The sequence below is a fragment of the Abramis brama genome (assembly GCF_963993115.1).
Source record: "Abramis brama genome assembly, chromosome: 15".
Lineage (NCBI taxonomy): Eukaryota > Metazoa > Chordata > Actinopteri > Cypriniformes > Leuciscidae > Abramis > Abramis brama.
In genome coordinates this window covers 11,719,970-11,741,429 of record NC_139977.1, presented here as the reverse complement: position 1 = coordinate 11,741,429, position 21,460 = coordinate 11,719,970, and the positions used below count along the sequence as shown (strand labels likewise).

At 38.4% G+C, this 21,460-nt stretch overlaps 1 protein-coding gene and 1 pseudogene across 3 annotated transcripts; one reads left to right on the top strand and one right to left on the bottom strand.

Moving 5' to 3' along the window:
- Nucleotides 1-1,504: 1,504 nt before the first annotated feature.
- On the top strand, nucleotides 1,505-7,724 carry LOC311097599 (uncharacterized protein). Of its 2 annotated transcripts, XR_014609286.1 has the most exons (3): nucleotides 1,505-2,410; nucleotides 7,388-7,509; nucleotides 7,623-7,724. XR_014609286.1 is itself a non-coding variant. In XM_084137409.1 (2 exons), exon 1 carries the CDS (start codon nucleotides 1,772-1,774, stop codon nucleotides 2,363-2,365), a length of 594 nt encoding a protein of 197 aa, XP_083993535.1. In that variant the 5' UTR covers nucleotides 1,505-1,771; the 3' UTR covers nucleotides 2,366-2,410; nucleotides 7,388-7,638. The 2 variants fall into 2 exon arrangements, 1 of the variants encoding a protein (XP_083993535.1); XM_084137409.1 differs by having other exon boundaries at nucleotides 7,388-7,638.
- On the bottom strand, nucleotides 5,362-8,386 carry LOC311096979 (calcium-responsive transcription factor-like; annotated as a pseudogene). The gene is made up of 6 exons: nucleotides 8,263-8,386; nucleotides 7,371-7,958; nucleotides 7,211-7,274; nucleotides 6,909-7,021; nucleotides 5,878-6,194; nucleotides 5,362-5,774 (listed from the first exon to the last, which is right to left on the bottom strand). The product of its transcript is annotated as a calcium-responsive transcription factor-like (transcript).
- Between the last annotated feature and the right edge of the window lie 13,074 nt (nucleotides 8,387-21,460).

Genomic DNA, 21,460 nt, shown 5'->3' with positions numbered 1-21,460 from the left:
ACACACACTCACCAGCCACTTTATTAGAGGACACTTGAGAGTTAGTGAACTGATGATCTGAGATGATTTGAGCTTTGTGACTGTGCATTATCCTGCTGGAAGTATCCATCAGGAATAATCGACAGATTAATGGATTATCGTAGTTGCAGCCCTAGATATTATGAATTATTATATTATTTAACTAGCCAACAATGATATTAGTGGATGCAGACAATAAATATTTATTGATTTGCAAGTTAGCAAACATAACACAGTAAACAAAGCATATACTTGCACGCTTTAAAATAAATCAAAATGATTTGTTCATTTTCTTTTGTTATAGGAGAAAAATCAAATGGCAGTAATGATTGACGATCACTACATAAATCTAAGCGTAACCTACAATGTGTCTTTGCTTTCTTCTTTTCAGCTGCTCAATGTTTCTAGAAAGAAACTTTAAGTTTCTTTTCGCCCTTGGTGTCTGCAATTACAAAGACACAGGTTAAAAAACGAATTAATTTAATAATTTGAGCAGATATATTGTTTTATTTGGTCAGCTACTGGACATTTACCAGGCTAGAAAAAGAACAAGAAAAGTCAATGCAAGAATGGTATGTTCACTTTAAAGATGAATTTCAACACACAGATTCATTCATGAACCCAGTTCCTAACAGTGATGCTAGCCTTAACAAACACAACTACATACACACAAAGATGATATATATATATATATATATATATATATATATATATATATATATATATATATATATACACAGGGGCAGTATTTCAGATACTTGAAATACAAAATACTATTTTGTATTTTAAAGCCTTTGGAAAAAATCAAATGTAATTTGTATTTAAATACATTTAAGATGAGTATTTTTATATTTTCAAAATACATAAAATACTTTTTGCCAGTCAACCTCTTTATCAGGGTATTGAATTTGTGCATCAACTAGTTCAGACATTTACTAGCTCAACATTGGATCAGCGATTTTTTTTTATTTTTATTTTATTTATAAGGTGAGAATGTCATGATCAATTCTACTTGTTGATTAAAGTTAAAATAGTGCATTATTCACTTCAGTTAACATGAAAGAATAAAAGAAAGAATGGTTGATTTTTATCATGTTAGGGCTGGGTGATATGACACTACATATCATAGCGATGATATAAAGTTTGAATTGATGGAACTTTTTCTAAATCGTTTACATAGATGGGCCTATTTGTGGAGTAAGCAAATATCCGTGCAGCTTTTAGTGGGCAGGAATAATTGGAACGTTGGAGTGGAAAAAGAAGCACTGATGAATGATACTCCAGAAAAATCTTCAGCTTTTAGTTTTATTGTACATAAAAAATAATAATCAAAAAGTAATAGACTACATTGTAACCAGAAATAAGTATATAAATGGCTGCTATTTTGCATACATTTATTTGTAATTGCCAGAAAGAAAGAAAGAAAGAAAGAAAGAAAGAAAGAAAGGGCAGAGGTGTGGCAGGAATGAAAAGTCAATAGGCCTGTAGTTTCTTCATTCCCTGCACTGGATGGCCAATTTCACATGTATTTTGTGTATTTTCAAAATAGAAAAAAAACTGTATTTGTATTTAAATACATATTTTCACATGTTTACATTTAAATGATCCCAAGCATTCTATGTCAGTCCAGTAGATTAAAAATCAACACAACTGTTTCTGAAGCCTTGAAGCCTGAACGCACTTGCTGCAAGCTCTTCACAACTCTACAATTTGGTAAGTCTTAGTGATTTGTGGTACTTCTTGATTCATTATCATGGAGCAGCGTCGGTCACGAAGAATCAGGGCTCTTCCCACACGCCTGAGGGGATTGGTGGAGGAGGGCGTCTCTTCCAGTCCGGAACCTTGTGAGCTTCCACAGCTGGCAGCTGTAACGTTGGTCAGGTCAGATCACACTTACAGCTGCATCTCTGGCAAAGCTCGAAGACCCACGGGTTTGGAAGAACGCTACTTGAAGAACGCTGCTGTCCTTCCTGACATCCGTCCAGCCATCCGTCCAGCAGTCTCAGGCTCTTCAGTGGACGCGCGTCAGCAGGATGAGCCTGTCTCCATCCACGGCTACAGCGTAGAGGCCTACCAGGACATCTACCGCTCTGTGGTGGAGCCCATGATGAAGACACGCAGTGGCCGGCAGCGTCCCTACAGCCTTAAACTTGGACGGAAGATCAAGCAGCGACTGTGGGAGGCTCTCAACCGCCCTTCACTGGAGGAGACGGAGCATCCTGATGGACGTGTCCGGATCACTGAGAGCTTCGCCACAACCAGCAGAAGCTTCGCTCCTCGAATCGACGTGGACATCAGTGAAGAGCCCCTGCCCGAGGAACCCCGAAGAAAGAAGCCCAGACACTGAGTCATCACTGTGTCACATGGAGCCCGGAGTATCACAGCGGGACCTGTATGTAAATACTGTATATAGTTACAGAGCAAGTTTATAGTTTTAAGTTTTATTTTGTAGAGTAAATTTAGAGTTTTATGAGTAACGTCAAGTTTTATTTTCTAGAGGTGTTTTGCACATTGTTGTTGTGAGGTTGTCAGGATGTTTTTGGTGATTGTCAAAGCACTGATATGCTGCTCATAGGTTGTTCTAAGTGGTTTTTAGCGTTTTGCTACACGGTTGTTGGGATGTTTTGGATGGTTTCTTGTGTGTTGACATGCGTTTGCCAAGGTTTTTTGCGCGGTTGTTAGCGTGTTGCTGGACTAGACTGGTTTTTCATGCATTGCTATGTGGTTGTCAGGATGTTTAGAGTAGCCTAGTTGGTTGATATGCGGTTGCTTAGGTTAGGGAAGGTTAGGGTCCCTCACACGGTTTGCAGCTTGACGTGCTGTGAGGGCTTGTGTGCATCAGTGATGCTGAGAGCTACGCCACTGGTACTTCACAACTACTGCTAGGGTCACCCATAGTGGACAGGTCTCAGCTGAGATGCCAGACGAAGACAAACCACCTGATTCTGGACAGCAGAAGATTGACCTGATGTTCCTGGCAGAAGATCACTGTCTTGTTACAACGACAACAACATCAGCGGTACCGGAATGGAAGAAAATTCATGATTCAAGGAAAACTGATTATTTGTGGAAGTCATCAATGGATCAATGGAAGCAACCGATCGAACAGAACAAGGTAAAAAAGTTTAATATTAGCAAAGGCTGCATTCTTTCTTCAGCATTTTTGTAAAAGCATTCGGCCAATTAAATCAGAGGAATGCTAATATTATCATTTCTTACATTCTTGTATATGTATGATAAATATGAAATAATTCTCTTCTAAATTCAGGCACATGATCATATACAGGTAAGCAGAGAAAATGATTAAAATACAACAATCACTATTCACAGGTAAACACTATCACAGTAATCTGAACTTCATAAACAGACACTGTTCTTCTGTTTTGTCCTTGAAAAATAGCTCGATTGTAACTCTACACCCTTGCCTCATTTAGTATACCGGTTCTATGAATATGCAAATTAACCAGCTCAGATATGCACTCATTGACAATCACGTTGATCTGATTGGTTACACGGTAGTTTGTGTTTCACTGCAGTTTTAAGCGGAAAACACTCAGCAGTGTTGCTGACTTATGAATTTGCACATGGTTTGTCTTAAAGCATATTAAAAACACCACAGACATATAAATGTCAGGATGTACACTCAGATAACAAGGTTAGAAGGATTCAGAATAACTTTTAATGAAGCTTTCGTTGGACAGAAGGTAAATTCAGATGCACAAACAGATACTGTGAGAATAACATTGATGAATGATCGTCTTTTCTCTCGTAGATAACGGCAGGCTTGAATGTGGCATGAAACACAATCCAAGGAACACAGAGCATGGACACCAAGGAGAATGTGGGATCTCAGGACGAGTTAAACAGGTAAGTATCACAAGTATCACAGGTAAGTATCACAAGGATGTACTGTGGAAACAGACTGGAACAGTTTGGGAACAATAGTCTGAAATGCACAGAGAGCAGGTTAGTGGGTCTTTCCTAGTTCAAGGTTCGACAGGGACTGGAGGTGAGGTGTGTTCCTTTGTAGTGCTCAGTGATTGCTGGGATTGATGACAGGTGCAGGTGATTAGTATTCGGGTGAGTGTGATCTTTGTGTTGTGGATGTGAATGAGCCTGACTGATTCCTGACAATAAACATTAAAAACTTGAATTTCACCACAGGGGGACTTTAAAAAGTCCACCGCAAGGATCCATTAAGGCGGGCATACACTGTGCGATTTTCGTCCGATTTTGAGCCGAATTCTGACTCGTGCGACTCTTTTCCGGGTCGGGCCGATTTTCAGCTTTGTCGTGCGTCGTTTGTCGTGCAGTGTTCGTGCAGTGTACAGGGGGAAAAGAGAGGCGATTAACCTCTCACGACCGGCAATCGGATGGTCGGATGAATTTCTGGCATGTTAGAAATTTTGGTCGCTCCTCGTGACTATATCGCACAGTTGAAGCAGAGCTACGAACCGACTGCCCTAAACTCAGTGTTTTTTCCCTCACTGCGCCTGAGCAAACAGTTTCATCTGCAGCAAAAAAAAAAAAAAAAAAAAAAAAAAAAACGAAAAAAGGGAGATCTTTAAGTTCTGTAGTTCAAAGCTACAAATTACTGTTGCTTACCTCCAGTTCGTGTTGCAAAATGGATTAACCATTACCCACTTCTTCCAAGCCACCTGCGATGTAGGCTACACTTTGCCTCTTTTATTGTTAAAAAATGTTTTTGAAATAAAGCTGTTTTTAATTTTCATTGATGAATTATTGCAGTGTTCGGACATATTATAGACTGTTAATAATTAATTATATGTATAATTCATTGTAATCGACCTAAATGTTTTAGACAATTTTTAATGCGGAGAAGTAAGCTTCTATGTAATATTTTATTATCCTCACAGCGCGTTGGTTATGCGGTGATGCGCTATGAAATTGTTGCGTGGCAATTTAATTATAGTAGCCTATCACTTTAATAGCCTATAGGCCTTCCCTAATAATAATAATAATAATACAATAATACTAGCCTACTAATAGTTTAATATATAAATTGGAAATGCTAAATCTTCTTGATATTGATAGCTGATGCTTGTTTTGACAATATCTCTGGATAGGCTACATGATATCTTCCATAGGCGCAACCCAGCACGAGGATTTATCGCGCTGATTCGCGCATATTTCACACGTATAGTGTGAGCAGTCAAGTCGCAGCTCGACGTTCGGACCGTACAGTGTGAGCACATAAATCCTGAGCTTTGGCTTTACATCGCATGCGATCTACTCGTTCAGTGTGAGTAGGTTCCTTGCTGAAATCGCACAGACATCGCACAGTGTATGCCCACCTTTAGGCTTCTATTCAAAGGGTAGAAATACATGCAGAAATACTCATAAGATATTCTTATAAAAAGATGTGAAATAGTTTTTTGTGTGAATAGAATGCAACAGAAAACATTTAGCTTTAAATATTTAATTTTGATCTCATTCATACTTTTGAGAAATTGTTTTTTTTTCTCCAGTCACCACTGTAATAAATTAAAATAGCAATAATGGGAAATGGAAACAAATAATAATACAAATCAATATTGCATGAGTTCATGTTATCATAATACTGTACTTGAAACAATGAATCAGTCCTCCATTGGTCAAAGAGCTCAATCGTCAATCGCTGTTGTCACAGAAATGGACATTAGTTTTCTTTTCTCGTTGTTGTATTTCTGCTGACACATCCATAGATTTCCCACTCTCCTATTTAACTGAAGTGTCGTCTGCTGAGGGAGTCAAAGCTGAACAATAACAACAAACAACAGGTTTATACGTTATTTTCATGATTCTAATTGGTTAAATTTAGATTTTTTTATTTTTATTTCTGTGGTGCCATGTACTTACCTATGCTTGCAGGGTCCACAATCTGGACTGGAATGGCCTGTCCGTCCTCCAACAAGATCTGTGTGATGCCACCTTCAGCTCCGGCATTAGTCACCGAGGTCACACTCACCGGCTGGCTCATGCCGAGCAGGGTCGGGGGGGTCACACAGAGATATGCTTTCACCAGCACTGCCACTTGACTGGAGGAACTGGGACGGACTCAGCAGAACAGGCTGTGGAGGTGCAGGGCTGGACAGCTCTGGGGCTTCTGGTGGTGGTGGGGGTGTAGGTTGGGCAGTGTCTTCAGCTGGACACAAGGCAGGCTGTATCTGGATGGCCTATCAGACAAGAGGAGAGCACTCTTAAAGGATAAGTTTGCCCACCAGGTTTGTCCCAGGCAACAGGGAACATTCTCACAAATGAAGCCAGGCAAGTTTTTATGAACAAACATTCTTCCATTAACGTTAATAGAACATTTGTTCAAAGTTATATGTTTTTAAATAACATTTTTAAAACTTTAGCACAAAAACAATGAGTTTTTTTTCTGAAATATTTTAGTTGGATGTTTATCTAACATTTTTTTAAATGTTTCAACTTGTGTTCAGAGAACATTCAAAAGTAACCTTCACATAATGTTTGCAAAATTATAAAATTGAATGTTCCCTTAACGTTCGCATTAACCAACAAATGTTTTTAAAATGTTTAAAACTAGAGGTTTTGAAAGCCATGAAATAACGTTTTCATAAGTTAATGGGAACATTAACAAAAAGTTCAAAACAAAAATGTATAAAAAATGATTACATAATCAGGTTTTCAAGCATTTAATTTTAATGGATGTTTGTTTCTTCACTTATACTATCAGAACAGTTGATCACCCTGAAACTTTTTGCATTTATTCAGAAATTAAAAACTTAAAAAATGTATGCATTAATACATTGTATGCAAAATGTAAAATAAAATGTATGCAAAATGTATGCATAAAAAATGTATGCAATAATACATCATGAATGAATAGATCCATATAAAAAATGATCATTTCAGGACAGGGTCACCTGGAGATGTGCAAAGATCTTGGGCTGCAGTGAGGTGAGAGAGCTGAAGAGCTGCACAGCCTCTGGAGAAAGAGTGTCACTCTCTTCCAAGAGTCCTTCCTTCTGAGGGGACACTGGCAATATAACAGCAGTACACTAGATTCTGTGGCAGGGTAAACAATGCTTATACTTGGACTACAGGTATGTGCTTTCTTTTTGAGGCAGGACCTTTCCTCTGCTCTCTAAATTGTATTGAATGATTCCAAGATTATTGTTTAAATAATGTATGTCGGATTTCAAACAATATCTCAACAGTATTTTACCATCCACAGTAGCAGGAGTCAGGGTCAAAGTCTCTGGAAGCAGGTTATTAGCCTCTGCTTTCCACTGCAACAACAACATCAAAAACATCAAAATAAATGCTTACTACAGAAAATGGTTGGCATATTTGTGCTCACCAATCTAATGCTTTACAAACATGTTTTCTGTATCTGAGGTAGCCGGTGGTCCCGCCGTCAGCTGAAGAGCTTTCTGAGCCTCATGGATGTGGTTCTTGATGTCATTGACAGTGGGAAAGTAACACAGACTGTGTCTCTCAGGCACTTCCTCTGACAAAGCAACGGTAAATATTTTTCCAGCAAATAAAACAAAGGAGATTTGAAACCATCTGAGTCATACCTGAGCTGCTTGCGGACAGTGTAAACTTGGTTATGACCTTGTGCTACCAACTCACAGATCTTCTCTGCCACGAGCGGGTGTAGTCGAGAGGGTAGGGACGCCCCATCCTCCATCGTGACGTCCTGCATGGCTTCACTGTCCAGCTCCTCTGTCTCTTCCTCTTCATCTTCATTTTGTTCTTCCTCTGCAAAGCAGATCTGCTCTGGAAGTGGAGGCAGGTTTGCAGTGTCCACGTCATGGTACAGGTGAGCTTTCTCTGTGGGGAGCTGGGTGTAATACCTGTCTTGGCTTTGTAGAGTATGTTTTAATTCGTTTCTTGCTCTGACCCTTTTTTAGGTTGAACGCCCTTCCTCCGTGGACCAAACTGGCTTTCCATCACAATGGCTCTGCTCCCTTAAAACCATATTAAAGATCAAGATAAAATGACTTTGTGTGCATATTGTAAAACCATTACATTATCTGCAACAACAGCATTCAATCAAGGCTTAAGAACAAGGCATGTCTGTCACGGTTGAGGAATTCATTGACACTTCCTTGCGCTGTGTGTGTGTATTTGTGAATGAATGTGTGTGTGTGTGGGCGTGGTCGCTGATTATCCTCCGGGGGAATCAGCGACAGGTGTTGTGCATTACCACTGCCTATTTATACTCACCTTATGCGTCTTGTGTTTGTCAGATCGTTGTTTTGTGGATGTTGCCTGTTGTGTTCCTGTTTCTTCGGCTCCTCGTGTCTCCTGCTTTGTCTTCGTCTGGAAGTTCGCTGTTGCAGTTTATGTCTTCACTCTTCACCGACACTGGGTTCATCACTTCACGTCTGACCATCGGATCGAGTTGTCCATGCAAGCCTGCGCTGCCTTGCCATCATCATCATCATCGGAGATTACCATCGCACTGAGAAGGATCTTGTGATCTACACACCTCTCTTGTGAACTGCATCTGCGATCTTCCAACATTACTGAGAACTTTGTCTGCCTTCCTATTCACTCTGAGACTGGTGCTATACATTCTAATAAAGATCTGTTTTACTTGCTATTGTCCTCTCTATCCATTCGTTACAATGTCCAGCCTTGACATGCAACTTGCTATTACAAGCATTCTCATTCTAGAAACAATTTGACTGAACAAAAATCTGGACAAATTAGTATAGAAGCTTGTTCACGCCATAGAATAAAAAAGGACTAGGGTAATTATCTTACAATTCTTACTTTTTTCATGCAATTGTGAGTTTACATCTCGCAATTCTGACTTTTTTTCTCAGAACTGTGTGATATAAACTCGCAGTTGCGAAATATAATGTCAGAAATGTAAAATAAAAGTTAAAAAATAAATAGAAGTCAGACTTTTCTCAGAATTGCAAGTTTATATCTTGCAATTCTTTATTTTTTGTAATTGCAAGTTTATAACTGTGAGATAAAAAGTTGCAATTATCTCTTAAATTGTTTTATTCCATAATGATTTGGTCTGATTGTGGTCTAATTTTGTGAGCCAATATACCACTAGCATTATTCAGATGTCCCCAAATTTACAGACATCGATTAAACGCCCCCACCCCCAGACTAATGAGCGAGCAGGAATGAGTGAGAGTTAACAGATGAAATAAGTGCAAAATTGTCTTTTATTAATACAACTGAACTATACTCCATAGTGATTCATTAAAAAAACAAGCTCTAAACTGCATTGGTGTAGCAATATTATAATAAAATAATATATTTTATTAGTTCTATTTAATTTCTTCATTATTAGATGTTAACTACTCTATTATAGATGCATACACATACACACACACTCACCAGCCACTTTATTAGAGGACACTTGAGTGTTAGTGAACTGATGATCTGAGATGATTTGAGCTTTGTGACTGTGCATTATCCTGCTGGAAGTATCCATCAGGAATAATCGACAGATTAATGGATTATCGTAGTTGCAGCCCTAGATATTATGAATTATTATATTATTTAACTAGCCAACAATGATATTAGTGGATGCAGACAATAAATATTTATTGATTTGCAAGTTAGCAAACATAACACAGTAAACAAAGCATATACTTGCACGCTTTAAAATAAATCAAAATGATTTGTTCATTTTCTTTTGTTATAGGAGAAAAATCAAATGGCAGTAATGATTGACGATCACTACATAAATCTAAGCGTAACCTACAATGTGTCTTTGCTTTCTTCTTTTCAGCTGCTCAATGTTTCTAGAAAGAAACTTTAAGTTTCTTTTCGCCCTTGGTGTCTGCAATTACAAAGACACAGGTTAAAAAACGAATTAATTTAATAATTTGAGCAGATATATTGTTTTATTTGGTCAGCTACTGGACATTTACCAGGCTAGAAAAAGAACAAGAAAAGTCAATGCAAGAATGGTATGTTCACTTTAAAGATGAATTTCAACACACAGATTCATTCATGAACCCAGTTCCTAACAGTGATGCTAGCCTTAACAAACACAACTACATACACACAAAGATGATTAATATATATATATATATATATATATATATATATATATATATATATATATATATATATATATATATATACACACAGGGGCAGTATTTCAGATACTTGAAATACAAAACACTATTTTGTATTTTAAAGCCTTTGGAAAAAATCAAATGTAATTTGTATTTAAATACATTTAAGATGAGTATTTTTATATTTTCAAAATACATAAAATACTTTTTGCCAGTCAACCTCTTTATCAGGGTATTGAATTTGTGCATCAACTAGTTCAGACATTTACTAGCTCAACATTGGATCAGCGATTTTTTTTTATTTTTATTTTATTTATAAGGTGAGAATGTCATGATCAATTCTACTTGTTGATTAAAGTTAAAATAGTGCATTATTCACTTCAGTTAACATGAAAGAATAAAAGAAAGAATGGTTGATTTTTATCATGTTAGGGCTGGGTGATATGACACTACATATCATAGCGATGATATAAAGTTTGAATTGATGGAACTTTTTCTAAATCGTTTACATAGATGGGCCTATTTGTGGAGTAAGCAAATATCCGTGCAGCTTTTAGTGGGCAGGAATAATTGGAACGTTGGAGTGGAAAAAGAAGCACTGATGAATGATACTCCAGAAAAATCTTCAGCTTTTAGTTTTATTGTACATAAAAAATAATAATCAAAAAGTAATAGACTACATTGTAACCAGAAATAAGTATATAAATGGCTGCTATTTTGCATACATTTATTTGTAATTGCCAGAAAGAAAGAAATAAAGAAAGAAAGAAAGAAAGGGCAGAGGTGTGGTAGGAATGAAAAGTCAATAGGCCTGTAGTTTCTTCATTCCCTGCACTGGATGGCCAATTTCACATGTATTTTGTGTATTTTCAAAATAGAAAAAAAACTGTATTTGTATTTAAATACATATTTTCACATGTTTACATTTAAATGATCCCAAGCATTCTATGTCAGTCCAGTAGATTAAAAATCAACACAACTGTTTCTGAAGCCTTGAAGCCTGAACGCACTTGCTGCAAGCTCTTCACAACTCTACAATTTGGTAAGTCTTAGTGATTTGTGGTACTTCTTGATTCATTATCATGGAGCAGCGTCGGTCACGAAGAATCAGGGCTCTTCCCGCACGCCTGAGGGGATTGGTGGAGGAGGGCGTTTCTTCCAGTCCGGAACCTTGTGAGCTTCCACAGCTGGCAGCTGTAACGTTGGTCAGGTCAGATCACACTTACAGCTGCATCTCTGGCAAAGCTCGAAGACCCACGGGTTTGGAAGAACGCTACGTGAAGAACGCTGCTGTCCTTCCTGACATCCGTCCAGCCATCCGTCCAGCAGTCTCAGGCTCTTCAGTGGACGCGCGTCAGCAGGATGAGCCTGTCTCCATCCACGGCTACAGCGTAGAGGCCTACCAGGACATCTACCGCTCTGTGGTGGAGCCCATGCTGAAGACACGCAGTGGCCGGCAGCGTCCCTACAGCCTTAAACTTGGACGGAAGATCAAGCAGCGACTGTGGGAGGAGTTCTTGGAACGCCCTTCACTGGAGGAGACGGAGCATCCTGATGGACGTGGCCGGATCACCGAGAGCTTCGCCACAACCAGCAGAAGCTTCGCTCCTCGAATCGACGTGGACATCAGTGAAGAGCCCCTGCCCGAGGAACCCCGAAGAAAGAAGCCCAGACACTGAGTCATCACTGTGTCACATGGAGCCCGGAGTATCACAGCGGGACCTGTATGTAAATACTGTATATAGTTACAGAGCAAGTTTATAGTTTTATGAGCAAGTTTTATTTTGTAGAGTAAATTTAGAGTTCTATGAGTACCGTTAAGTTTTATTTTCTAGAGGTGTTTTGCACATTGTTGTTGTGAGGTTGTCAGGATGTTTTTGGTGATTGTCAAAGCACTGATATGCTGCTCATAGGTTGTTCTAAGTGTTTTTTAGCGTTTTGCTACACGGTTGTTGGGATGTTTTGGATGGTTTGTGTGTTGACCAAGCGGCAACATTCTAATCTGAAAAATGAAGCCTACCCGGAAGTGCAAGAAACTGCAATACATCGAAAATCCGCTAGAGGGAGGTCCCAAAAGGGAGCAAATGGCCATAGCCCCCCCATGTTAAAATGTCCGTTTTCACAGCATAAATTCATGTTTTTACAGGTTGGTCCCATGGACTTTTATTGTATTTTTCTATAGCTTCCGAGTGCCTGACAACTGTGAGGGGGGTGAATTTTTTTCTAACTCGTTAGTTTAGATCGTATTTAGATATAAAATGTATGACAAATAAGGGCGTGGTTAACTTTGATTGACAGCCTGATTGACAGCTTAGGCTGCGCCAAGGAGAATGACAACATAAGAAGCGCCATTTTTTAACACAGTTGAAATATAATACTACTGTTTCTGTATCATGAAAAGTGGTTTCAGGCGAGAATGTAGTTGTTTAAATCTCAAATCTGTGGTTTATTTAAAGATTTATGAAAATTTTATCCAGTTGATCCAGCGATGACCGGGCGCTCGGCGTTCATGTACCCCGCCTGGAACAGCCTTTCCTCGGCTTGTCGTTCTGGCGTTTGCCGCGGACTCTGGCGTCTCTGTAGTGGTTAAACATGAGATATAATTCGTCTTGTGTATATCTAACGGGCGATTTTTGGTCTCGTGAATCTATTATTTGTTCCCTGGGCAATCGTTTTGGCTGAGGGTAAGTTTCATAACTTTATAAGCTATTTAACTTTACCGTTGCATGGTTAGACGAGCGCTGACTTTGTATTTTTGACTGAATTGTTTGCTTTATTTGTATAGCTTCTTGTACCTTTTACTTATACTTTTATAATGGCTAATATTGATAAAAGTGAAATTTAACAAAAAGAGACAGGTTTGAGTTTTGTCATTTTAAATTTTAATACAACGAAGATGATCTGTAAAGTTGTTTACTGCAAAATCTGTTGTTTAGTACAAATGCACATATTGCCTGGACCATATTAAAATGTTTCATATTTTTATATTATATTTAAAACGAAAAGAGGTAGGTTTGTGTTTTATATTTCGTTTTTTATAAATAGGCAAACGTTATGTGCAGTGAATATAATCAATACGTGTTGCCTGAACCACATTTGTGTGGCTATAATGTTTAAGATTTCTTTAAATGAAAACGAAAAGTATGGTGTATAGTATGGTGTTTTATAACATATTTCGTTGCCTAAAATATACACAGAGATAACCGGAGTAGCAGAGCGAGGTGAGTGACGCGCGCTGCGTCAGAAGGTGGGCGGGGTTAGGATTTCCCAAGATTTTCCAAGATGGCGCCGCCCATACCCCCCATAAACGGCTTCAAAACCGTTCTTCAGAAAGTCTATGGGTGACGTCACAGACGCTTTGTCCATATTTTTTACAGTCTATGGTGTTGACATGCGTTTGCCAAGTTTTTGTTGCGCGGTTGTTAGCGTGTTGCTGGACTAGACTGGTTTTTCATGCATTGCTATGTGGTTGTCAGGATGTTTAGAGTAGCCTAGTTGGTTGATATGCGGTTGCTTAGGTTAGGGAAGGTTCTTAAAAATGATGGGTTAAAAATAACCCAACTTGGGTTGTTTTATAACCCAACCGCTGGATCAATATTGCACCAGACCAGCAGTAGTTAATTTGACCCAGCAAGATGGGTCGGTCATATTAACCCAACAGATGAGTTAAATATTCTACCCAAATGCTGGGTCAAACTAATTACAATTATGGGTTGATTTAACTACATATTTGTTATATAATGTACCCAAATGCTGGGTCAAATTAATTACAATTATGGGTTGATTTAACTACATATTTGTTATATAATGTACCCAAATGCTGGGTCAAATTAATTACAATTATGGGTTGATTTAAGTACATATTTGTTATATAATGTACCCAAATGCTGGGTCAAATTAATTACAATTCTAGGTTGATTCAACTACATATTATGCTGGGTAAAATCATACCTGCAAACTCAGAAGGTCTGAAAAAGGTGACATTTTATAACACCCCCCCGCCCCCGCATTAAAAAACTTTTTTTTACTCTTTTGCAAGCCTTTCAAGGGCCCGTTTTCTCAGTTTTGCCATGTGCCTCTTTCGGGCCACACCAACAGCAGGTGGTATCTCCCAGATAAAACATCTATTAACCTGTTAATATAATTGATTTTAAAGTTTGAACATGGAATGCAGATACAGATTTAACTACTGTGATTTAAAAAATAACTTAAAATTAAATAAAACCACTTTTCCTAAAGTAGAACACAGTCTTCTTTTCAATTAATGATATATGCATTCTTTATAACTACTTGCATACATCATTCTTTATTCTTTCAAGCAGACATATTTAAATGAATTAAATATAATTAATCCTTATTAAAGCTATTAATGAGCAGTGAATGCTTTTTTGTTGTTGTTGTTGCTTGATCAATATTAAGGACAGACCGCATTAGGTTTATTACCCACTGTCACTTTAAGACATCGGATCATTTATGACATGCGGATCCAGAAATGCACTGATGCACATCCGATACACTCACAACTGAACTGTTTAAAGACATAACCGACATATTTTACGTGAATACTCTCCAAAACGGACATTTAGACATAATGTTGTGTGTATTTGTCCATTCAGACACGAAACAGAGCTCACTTCAGTACTCGCGCGCTGTATAGGTGTTTATGGCTGCACGCTTCGGGTCGGGTCGTGTGTGCGTGCGCACAGAAAGATGAGACATGAGACATGCAGCGCATGCCAACTCGTGTCCCGCTGGGTACATCAGCACGTTACAGTACAAATGTGCGCATCTACTATCAGTTCTGAATGGATCGCTTCCCAAATCGTCACTATCTAACATTTTCGTCTAGTTTTTATTCGTTGACGAAAATTGTCAATAGATTTTCTATTGCTGATTTCACGTTAGATGAGTAGCCGACAAGCTTACTTTCCATCATAACACTATGTTAAACATGTTCACTAACTTGAATTATTCATCCACGGGAAAGCTGCAGCCAGGGGCTTTTCAAAGACGCTGCCGTTATCTTGACTGTTAATGGCCACTCGCGTGATGACACTCGCGTGATTTCATTGCACATAAAATATTTTTTGATTAAGTCTTCGAGCATATAGCTCACATTACAGAAAACAATTTAAAAAACGATTCAGACCTCAATTGACCTAAAAAGCCATAAATTGATTGATGATATATCATTACAATAAACATGCTCAGAAAATACGTGCGGCCCACCTATCTGACTATCCTATCTGGCCGATGGGCAGCGGGGTTAGGTGGTCAGATATATGGGCCGCAAATGCTTTGTCGATTTAGAAGACTTCTTTAGAGTCAACCTCATAGAGTCAGGTCCAAATGGGTTAAAATACAAAAGTGTCAACTTTCTGATAAATATGTTAATTTCTGCACTCAATACTTTGTTGGTGCCTGTTTTAGAACAAATTACTGCATCAGTGCGGTGTGGTACAGAGGTCACCAGCCTGTGGCACTGCTGAGGTGTTCTAGAAGCCCAGGATGCTTTGATAGTGACCAACTTAAGCTTATAGAACAGCTATTTTCCGAATACTGTCAGGCTATATTTGATGCCTGTCCCCAAAAGTATAGTAAAACAAACCTGGATATGCATGTGTGCGTGCACAGTCTTGAGCTCAGATATGCTGATCAAATGTATAAAGTTTCCCCTTTAGATGTGTTTGAGGACTTACAGGCTTATGGTCGATGAAGGCCAAGCTGCATTCCTGAATGGTGTGGCAAACCACTTTCGCACCGCGGCCATGGCCAACTCTCCAAGTTGTAGGTGGAAGCAAGGCTGGCAGCTCCCTCAGGGCGAGTTCCCCAACACCATCTGTAAGACATAGGTGCCAATACGATGTGGAATGGCATACCTGTGATTTCACAATCCCCACAATATCATCGCATAAATATCCTGCATATTCCCAGAGTTTCCGCTAGAAAAAAATGGTGCCGGTCGAAGTGACCGGCAGAAGTTTCGTTTTCCGGACATTTTGATGATATGCCGGTCAAATATCGCCTCTTAATTAGTCAAGTTGAGGAAAACCGGAGGAAGGCTATGTAACTTAAAAAATGACATAATCAGGCCGAATGCAACATGTTTATTAGCCTAACTTTCAAATAAAAAAACGGGAAAAAAACATGAACGTCCGATTGGCGTCAATCAACGCCAATTGTTTTTACTATGGTTTCACATTCATAGTTTAACAAACCAATCCCCCTTCCCCACATAGAATATCTGAAGCCTATTGTTTTTACTCAAGCGAACTTCCCAGTGTCTCTCCACAACCTGCAATGCGCATAAGCCGCGTAACCTTGTTAGGCGACTTCGCTAGGGCTGGGACGGTATCGATTTTTTCTTACCGCGGTTGAAAAGCAAGAAATTCCCGCGGTATTGCGATAAACCACTTTAAACCTCAACCCCCCTCCCCACCCTCCCCCAGTTTTTTTTTTCTGCACGTTGCGGCTGGAACAACAAAGTGTGTCAATGATAATCTCAGGTAGTGTTTATGTGCTTTATTTAATGTTAAAAGCATGCAATGTGACTTTGAATATCGTTTAGTGCTCCAGCTTTGTAGCTGTAAAAGCAACAATGGATAATTCACCTCAGATCTTGAAATTAAACAAATGGAAACAAGAACGTTCAAACTGTGAACAAGTGTATTCTTTGACAAATATTGTTTTAGTAACTCATAGCCTATGTATTTTTAATAATGTTTAAATGGTGTAATATTTGTGAATTTGATTATGTAGCCTACTTATCCATTTTCTTGCAAGTGCCGTCAAGATTACTCTCTGGTGCTGTGAGTGTGCACTTGCCGCGACTCCGCGAGGGTTGACAAATGCGGTCTTCACGTGAGAGAATTGTGTTAAATAAGCACGTGCAATTAAAAGCTGAGGTCCTGCTTTTACTTTTTTTATTTATTTACGGTGCGGCTTGGACGCGGCGTCCGTCGAAAATAGACTAGGCGCCTATCTTTAGAGAAGCGGCGCGGAGAGACGCTTCTGAAACGCGCCGCGTCGTGGCTGTTGTAAACACAAGCATTGGGCGCGATCAGCTCCGGTAGCCGCGTCGCAGCCGTAACGCGCCACAGAGTGTAAATAAGGGGTTATAGTCAATAGCCTACGAATGGAATGTTATTATGTGTCATGAAACAACTTGCGAACTTGCGAAAGGTCGGATTTGCTCCATCTTTTGATGATAAGTTTTGTTTAGAAAACCTTGAATCCATGTAAGACACAATGTTATTAGACACAATCCATGTCATTAGAATCAATGAATCCATGTCATTAGACACAACGTGAACACATGTGAAGGCCAGTGTTTATTTATTTATTTATTTATTTTATTATTATTATTATTTTATTTTTTTTGCGGTGATGACGGTGACGAGCTCAGACCGCGGTAGGCGTCACGTGACCGCGGTATTGCGGTAATGCGGTAACCGTCCCAGCCCTAGACTTCGCTGCTTCGTCTTGATCCGATTCTGCAGCGAGAACCCCCTCTCTGCAGGAACACTCGAGACCCATTTTCTACTATGGTTTTGTACGTTTCTTCATTCGGATCTATTTGCGATCCATTTCATTCTAAACAAACAACGCAGTTTATATGGTTCGTCCTTGTTTCATTATTCATTAAGATAATAATTAATAAATGCGCGCATAATTATCAGTGAACTTGATAAATGTTGCAGATATGTTTTGCTATGCATGCACAAACAAATGCCTTTCAACTTATGTGTGCAAAATTCAGAATAAAAAGAATGTGCAGCAATTTGTACAAATAGAGAGTCTAGGTCTACTATACGTGTTGTAGCCATTAAATAAGCTCATTTAGTTTAATATTTGTTAAAATATTATAATGTTATTTTTTTAATTTATGTTGATTATGAAAAGTGAACCTCACGAGTAGGATAGGATGCGCAATATCGAGAGACATGGAGCGGGTCAGACATGATTTTGACCACTTCATTAAGTTTGGTTTTGTAGAAAGACTTTTTTGAAGTGAATTTCGTTTTGTATAAATTGTATCTTAATTTTAATAATTTTTTTATCAACCAATTGCCTGTATTTAATAAATAAGCAGCAAATATAGCAGACGATAGGCCTAATCATGCAGGCGCCCGCGCGGTCACTTATTGCTCGTGAACGGGAGCGCATCTCATCCTAATTTAACGAAACTCAGCGTAGGCCTCACAGACATTAAATATATCTTAAGAAAGCTTGAAATGTCTTTTTAACAATTTAAAACGAAAAGAAATAGGCTACTCTCTGATTATGTAATCCATGATGTGCATTTCTCTCTATAGGCACGTTCATAAGGAGATGGCGATCGTCAACTTCATCTTTACAGCTGTTGTTGCTGTTAATAAACTAAAAATAATAGGCCTATAATTGTATTAAACAATACATTAAATGAAATTGTAATTGTATTAAAAAAGCAACAAAAAAAATCCTGTTTAAGTTTTTTTTTTTTTTTTCGCATTAAATTCAGGTAGGCTACTGAGTCACTGTCCTCAGTGCCCAGAAAAGCGCTGAAACGGAGATGAAGGGGAACCTGTTTTTATTTTTTATTTTATTTTTTGGCTTATTTTAACTGGCCCATCCAGTTTTCTGGAGGCCGACCTACAATCAAAATCCTGGCGCCGTTAGTGCTTCGCAGCGGTCTGATATCAAGAAATAACAGACCGCATTCCACATTGGAATTCAACCAAGCCATGTAATAATGTTTAATAACTTTCAAACGGTAGAGCCTGTTCCTTTATAACATAGCCAAAGGTCGGTGTATTTTTGCTTTATACATTTTAGGCTTATTCTCAAATTCAGATTGTGTTAGGGGGGCGGGATTATTAGGCAATTTTAATCTGACAATTTGACCGGAGAGATTTAATTTTGTCGGACATTTCTTTTTTTTTTCGGCCAATGTCCGGTAATTACCGGACAACGGAAACCCTGATATTCCATCGCATTTTTTAAGAAAACGTGCCACATAATCAAGGATTTTTGCCCGCAACAATCACAAAAAAACTCTGTTTTTTCTGGAGGGACTGGTTAATGTTATTAGTTACACCGGTACCGCTGTGTTGACTCTGCTGTGAAAACTTGGCCTTTTTTGTACCCAATTAGCATAAAGAGGCTGACGGATTTATTTAACTATTCTTATGATGATATCACTCACTATTCTCTATTCACTAAGGGCCCGTCCACACGGAGACGCGTTTCGCTGTATACGTATACATTTTTTATCGTATTGGCGTTTCGTCCACACGGATCCGGCGTTTTCGGAGACTGAAACCGCTATTTTTTGAAACCGGGTACCAAGGTGGATAAATCGGAAAACGCCGCCCTTGCGTTTCCGTGTGTACGGCCAATCCGTACATTTTGTGAAACGATGATGTCATCACCCCACGTGTCGACTAGTCAGACACCGCACGTAACAGCAACAACTGCGGACGATATGCTTGTATAAAAATATACTATAATGCTGCAGAAGAAGCTATAGCCTACTGAGCCTATTTTATTCTTTTATTTATTTACATATAGCTATTCTTATTTTACTTACTTATTTCTATTTTCTTCATTATATGGTGCTGGTCTGTTGTCTGATTAAGACATTTCATATTTTGTAGGGATGCATTTCAAGCGAAAATAATATTCGACGATCGCTGGGAATTATTCAAAAAAACGCACTAACCAGCAAAACATTCCACTCCGACATTTATCTGTATTTATCTGTAGGCCTACTTGTAGCCATTAAAGAAAATGTATTTAGTTTCATATTTATGCTTAAATAATGTTATTTTTTTAATTTCATCAATGTTGAAAAGTGAATGAGTAATCATAAGATATATCGGGAGACATAGGCCTAATTTTGACCCCATTAAGTTTCGTTTTGTATAAAGCCTTTCTTTAAAGTGAATTTCGTTTTGTATAAATTGTATCTTAATTTTAATCCATGTTTCATCAACGGATTGCCTGGATTTAATCAATAAGAAGCAAATAGCAGACAATCAAGACATGGACGTGCCGGCGCCATATGTCTTGCATTGCTCGTGAACGTCCTCGCTGTATAAATGAACCGAAACTCAGAAATATAAATATATATATATATATATATATATATAGAGAGAGGCATATTTAGAAAGCTTGAAATAACTTTTAAACAACATAGAACAAAAATTCTAAATGAAAAGAAAGTTAAGAAACATATACCTATGTAGACTAATCCGTATCAAGTGTGCATTTCTCTAAATGTCACGGTCATAATACTGCGAAGGTGGCGAGTCAGCATCGTCAACTTCATCTTTGCAGCCACACAGAAAACACTAGTTTATTAATAAACAATTAAAATATCTCCTTGCTATTTTTGACACATTCATATTTGATTACTTTTGCCAGTTCTTTGTGCAAGCTTTATGCGTCCGCTATATGTCATATTGCGTCCGTTCATATTGTTCAATATTTTCAATATAAGTTATATGTAAAAAAAGACCTATAAAAGAAAAGAAGCAGCTACTGTGCCTAATATTATTGTATACAGTGCGCACGGTTTATCCATAGGGTTTATGCCATTGAAAGTAGGCTATAAGTTAGGGTTGCGCGATATGCTCCATTTTCATATCGTCCTATCGTCAGCCTGTGAGATCGGCGATACACGATATTATCGTGAGGGGGCGGGGCTTACTTATTTGATTATTAACTTGCTTATTTACTCATCAATTTGCTTGTTTTATTACTTCGTTTTATATGAGAATCTTTTTTCTATTTTGCTAGCAAAGGTGGAGTGTTTATTAATAGGCTAAATCAGGTTATTTCCTGGTATAGTGAGGTAAAAAAAAGATCCTAATCATTCTTGTATCTGACTCGGGAGTATTTCAACATGTCAGCGGGAAATTTACGGACACACATTATCCTCTCATGCCGTTACAGATCTGCAGCATTTTGACTGTTTGACGAGATGTGAACACGTTTTAATTTCTTGATTCAAGAAAGAGTCGGAGTCTGCGATATATGTCCTCCTACCAGTGCTCTCTCTGTCTGGATGCACTTCACATGCGCACCGCACTTCAATAACGCAGGTGTTTTAAATGCCAGGAGAAATCAGAGGCAAAAATCTAAAAGTCGATCGGTTATACGCCGACTTAAACTTATGACTTGACTCTGATAAAGGAAAACGGGTTAATCCGTTTACATGACCACATGCATTGTCAGTTTATTCAGCATAATCGAGTTAATAACGTGCATGTAAACGCGCTCAATCCCTGAAAACGAAAGCAGAAACGGACTGAGCTTTCGCTGCATTAACAGCACGTTCTCTCAGAGTCGACGGTGGATAACGGTAGGCTACAGCAACTATCTTAATTTACTGGCTGAATATTTCTCTTGTGGACTTACATTATTGACAGCGAAAA

Coding starts and splice junctions, on each gene's coding strand:
- LOC311097599 (XM_084137409.1), top strand. CDS start 1,772: ATGGAGCAGCGTCGGTCACGAAGAATCAGGGCTCTTCCCACACGCCTG.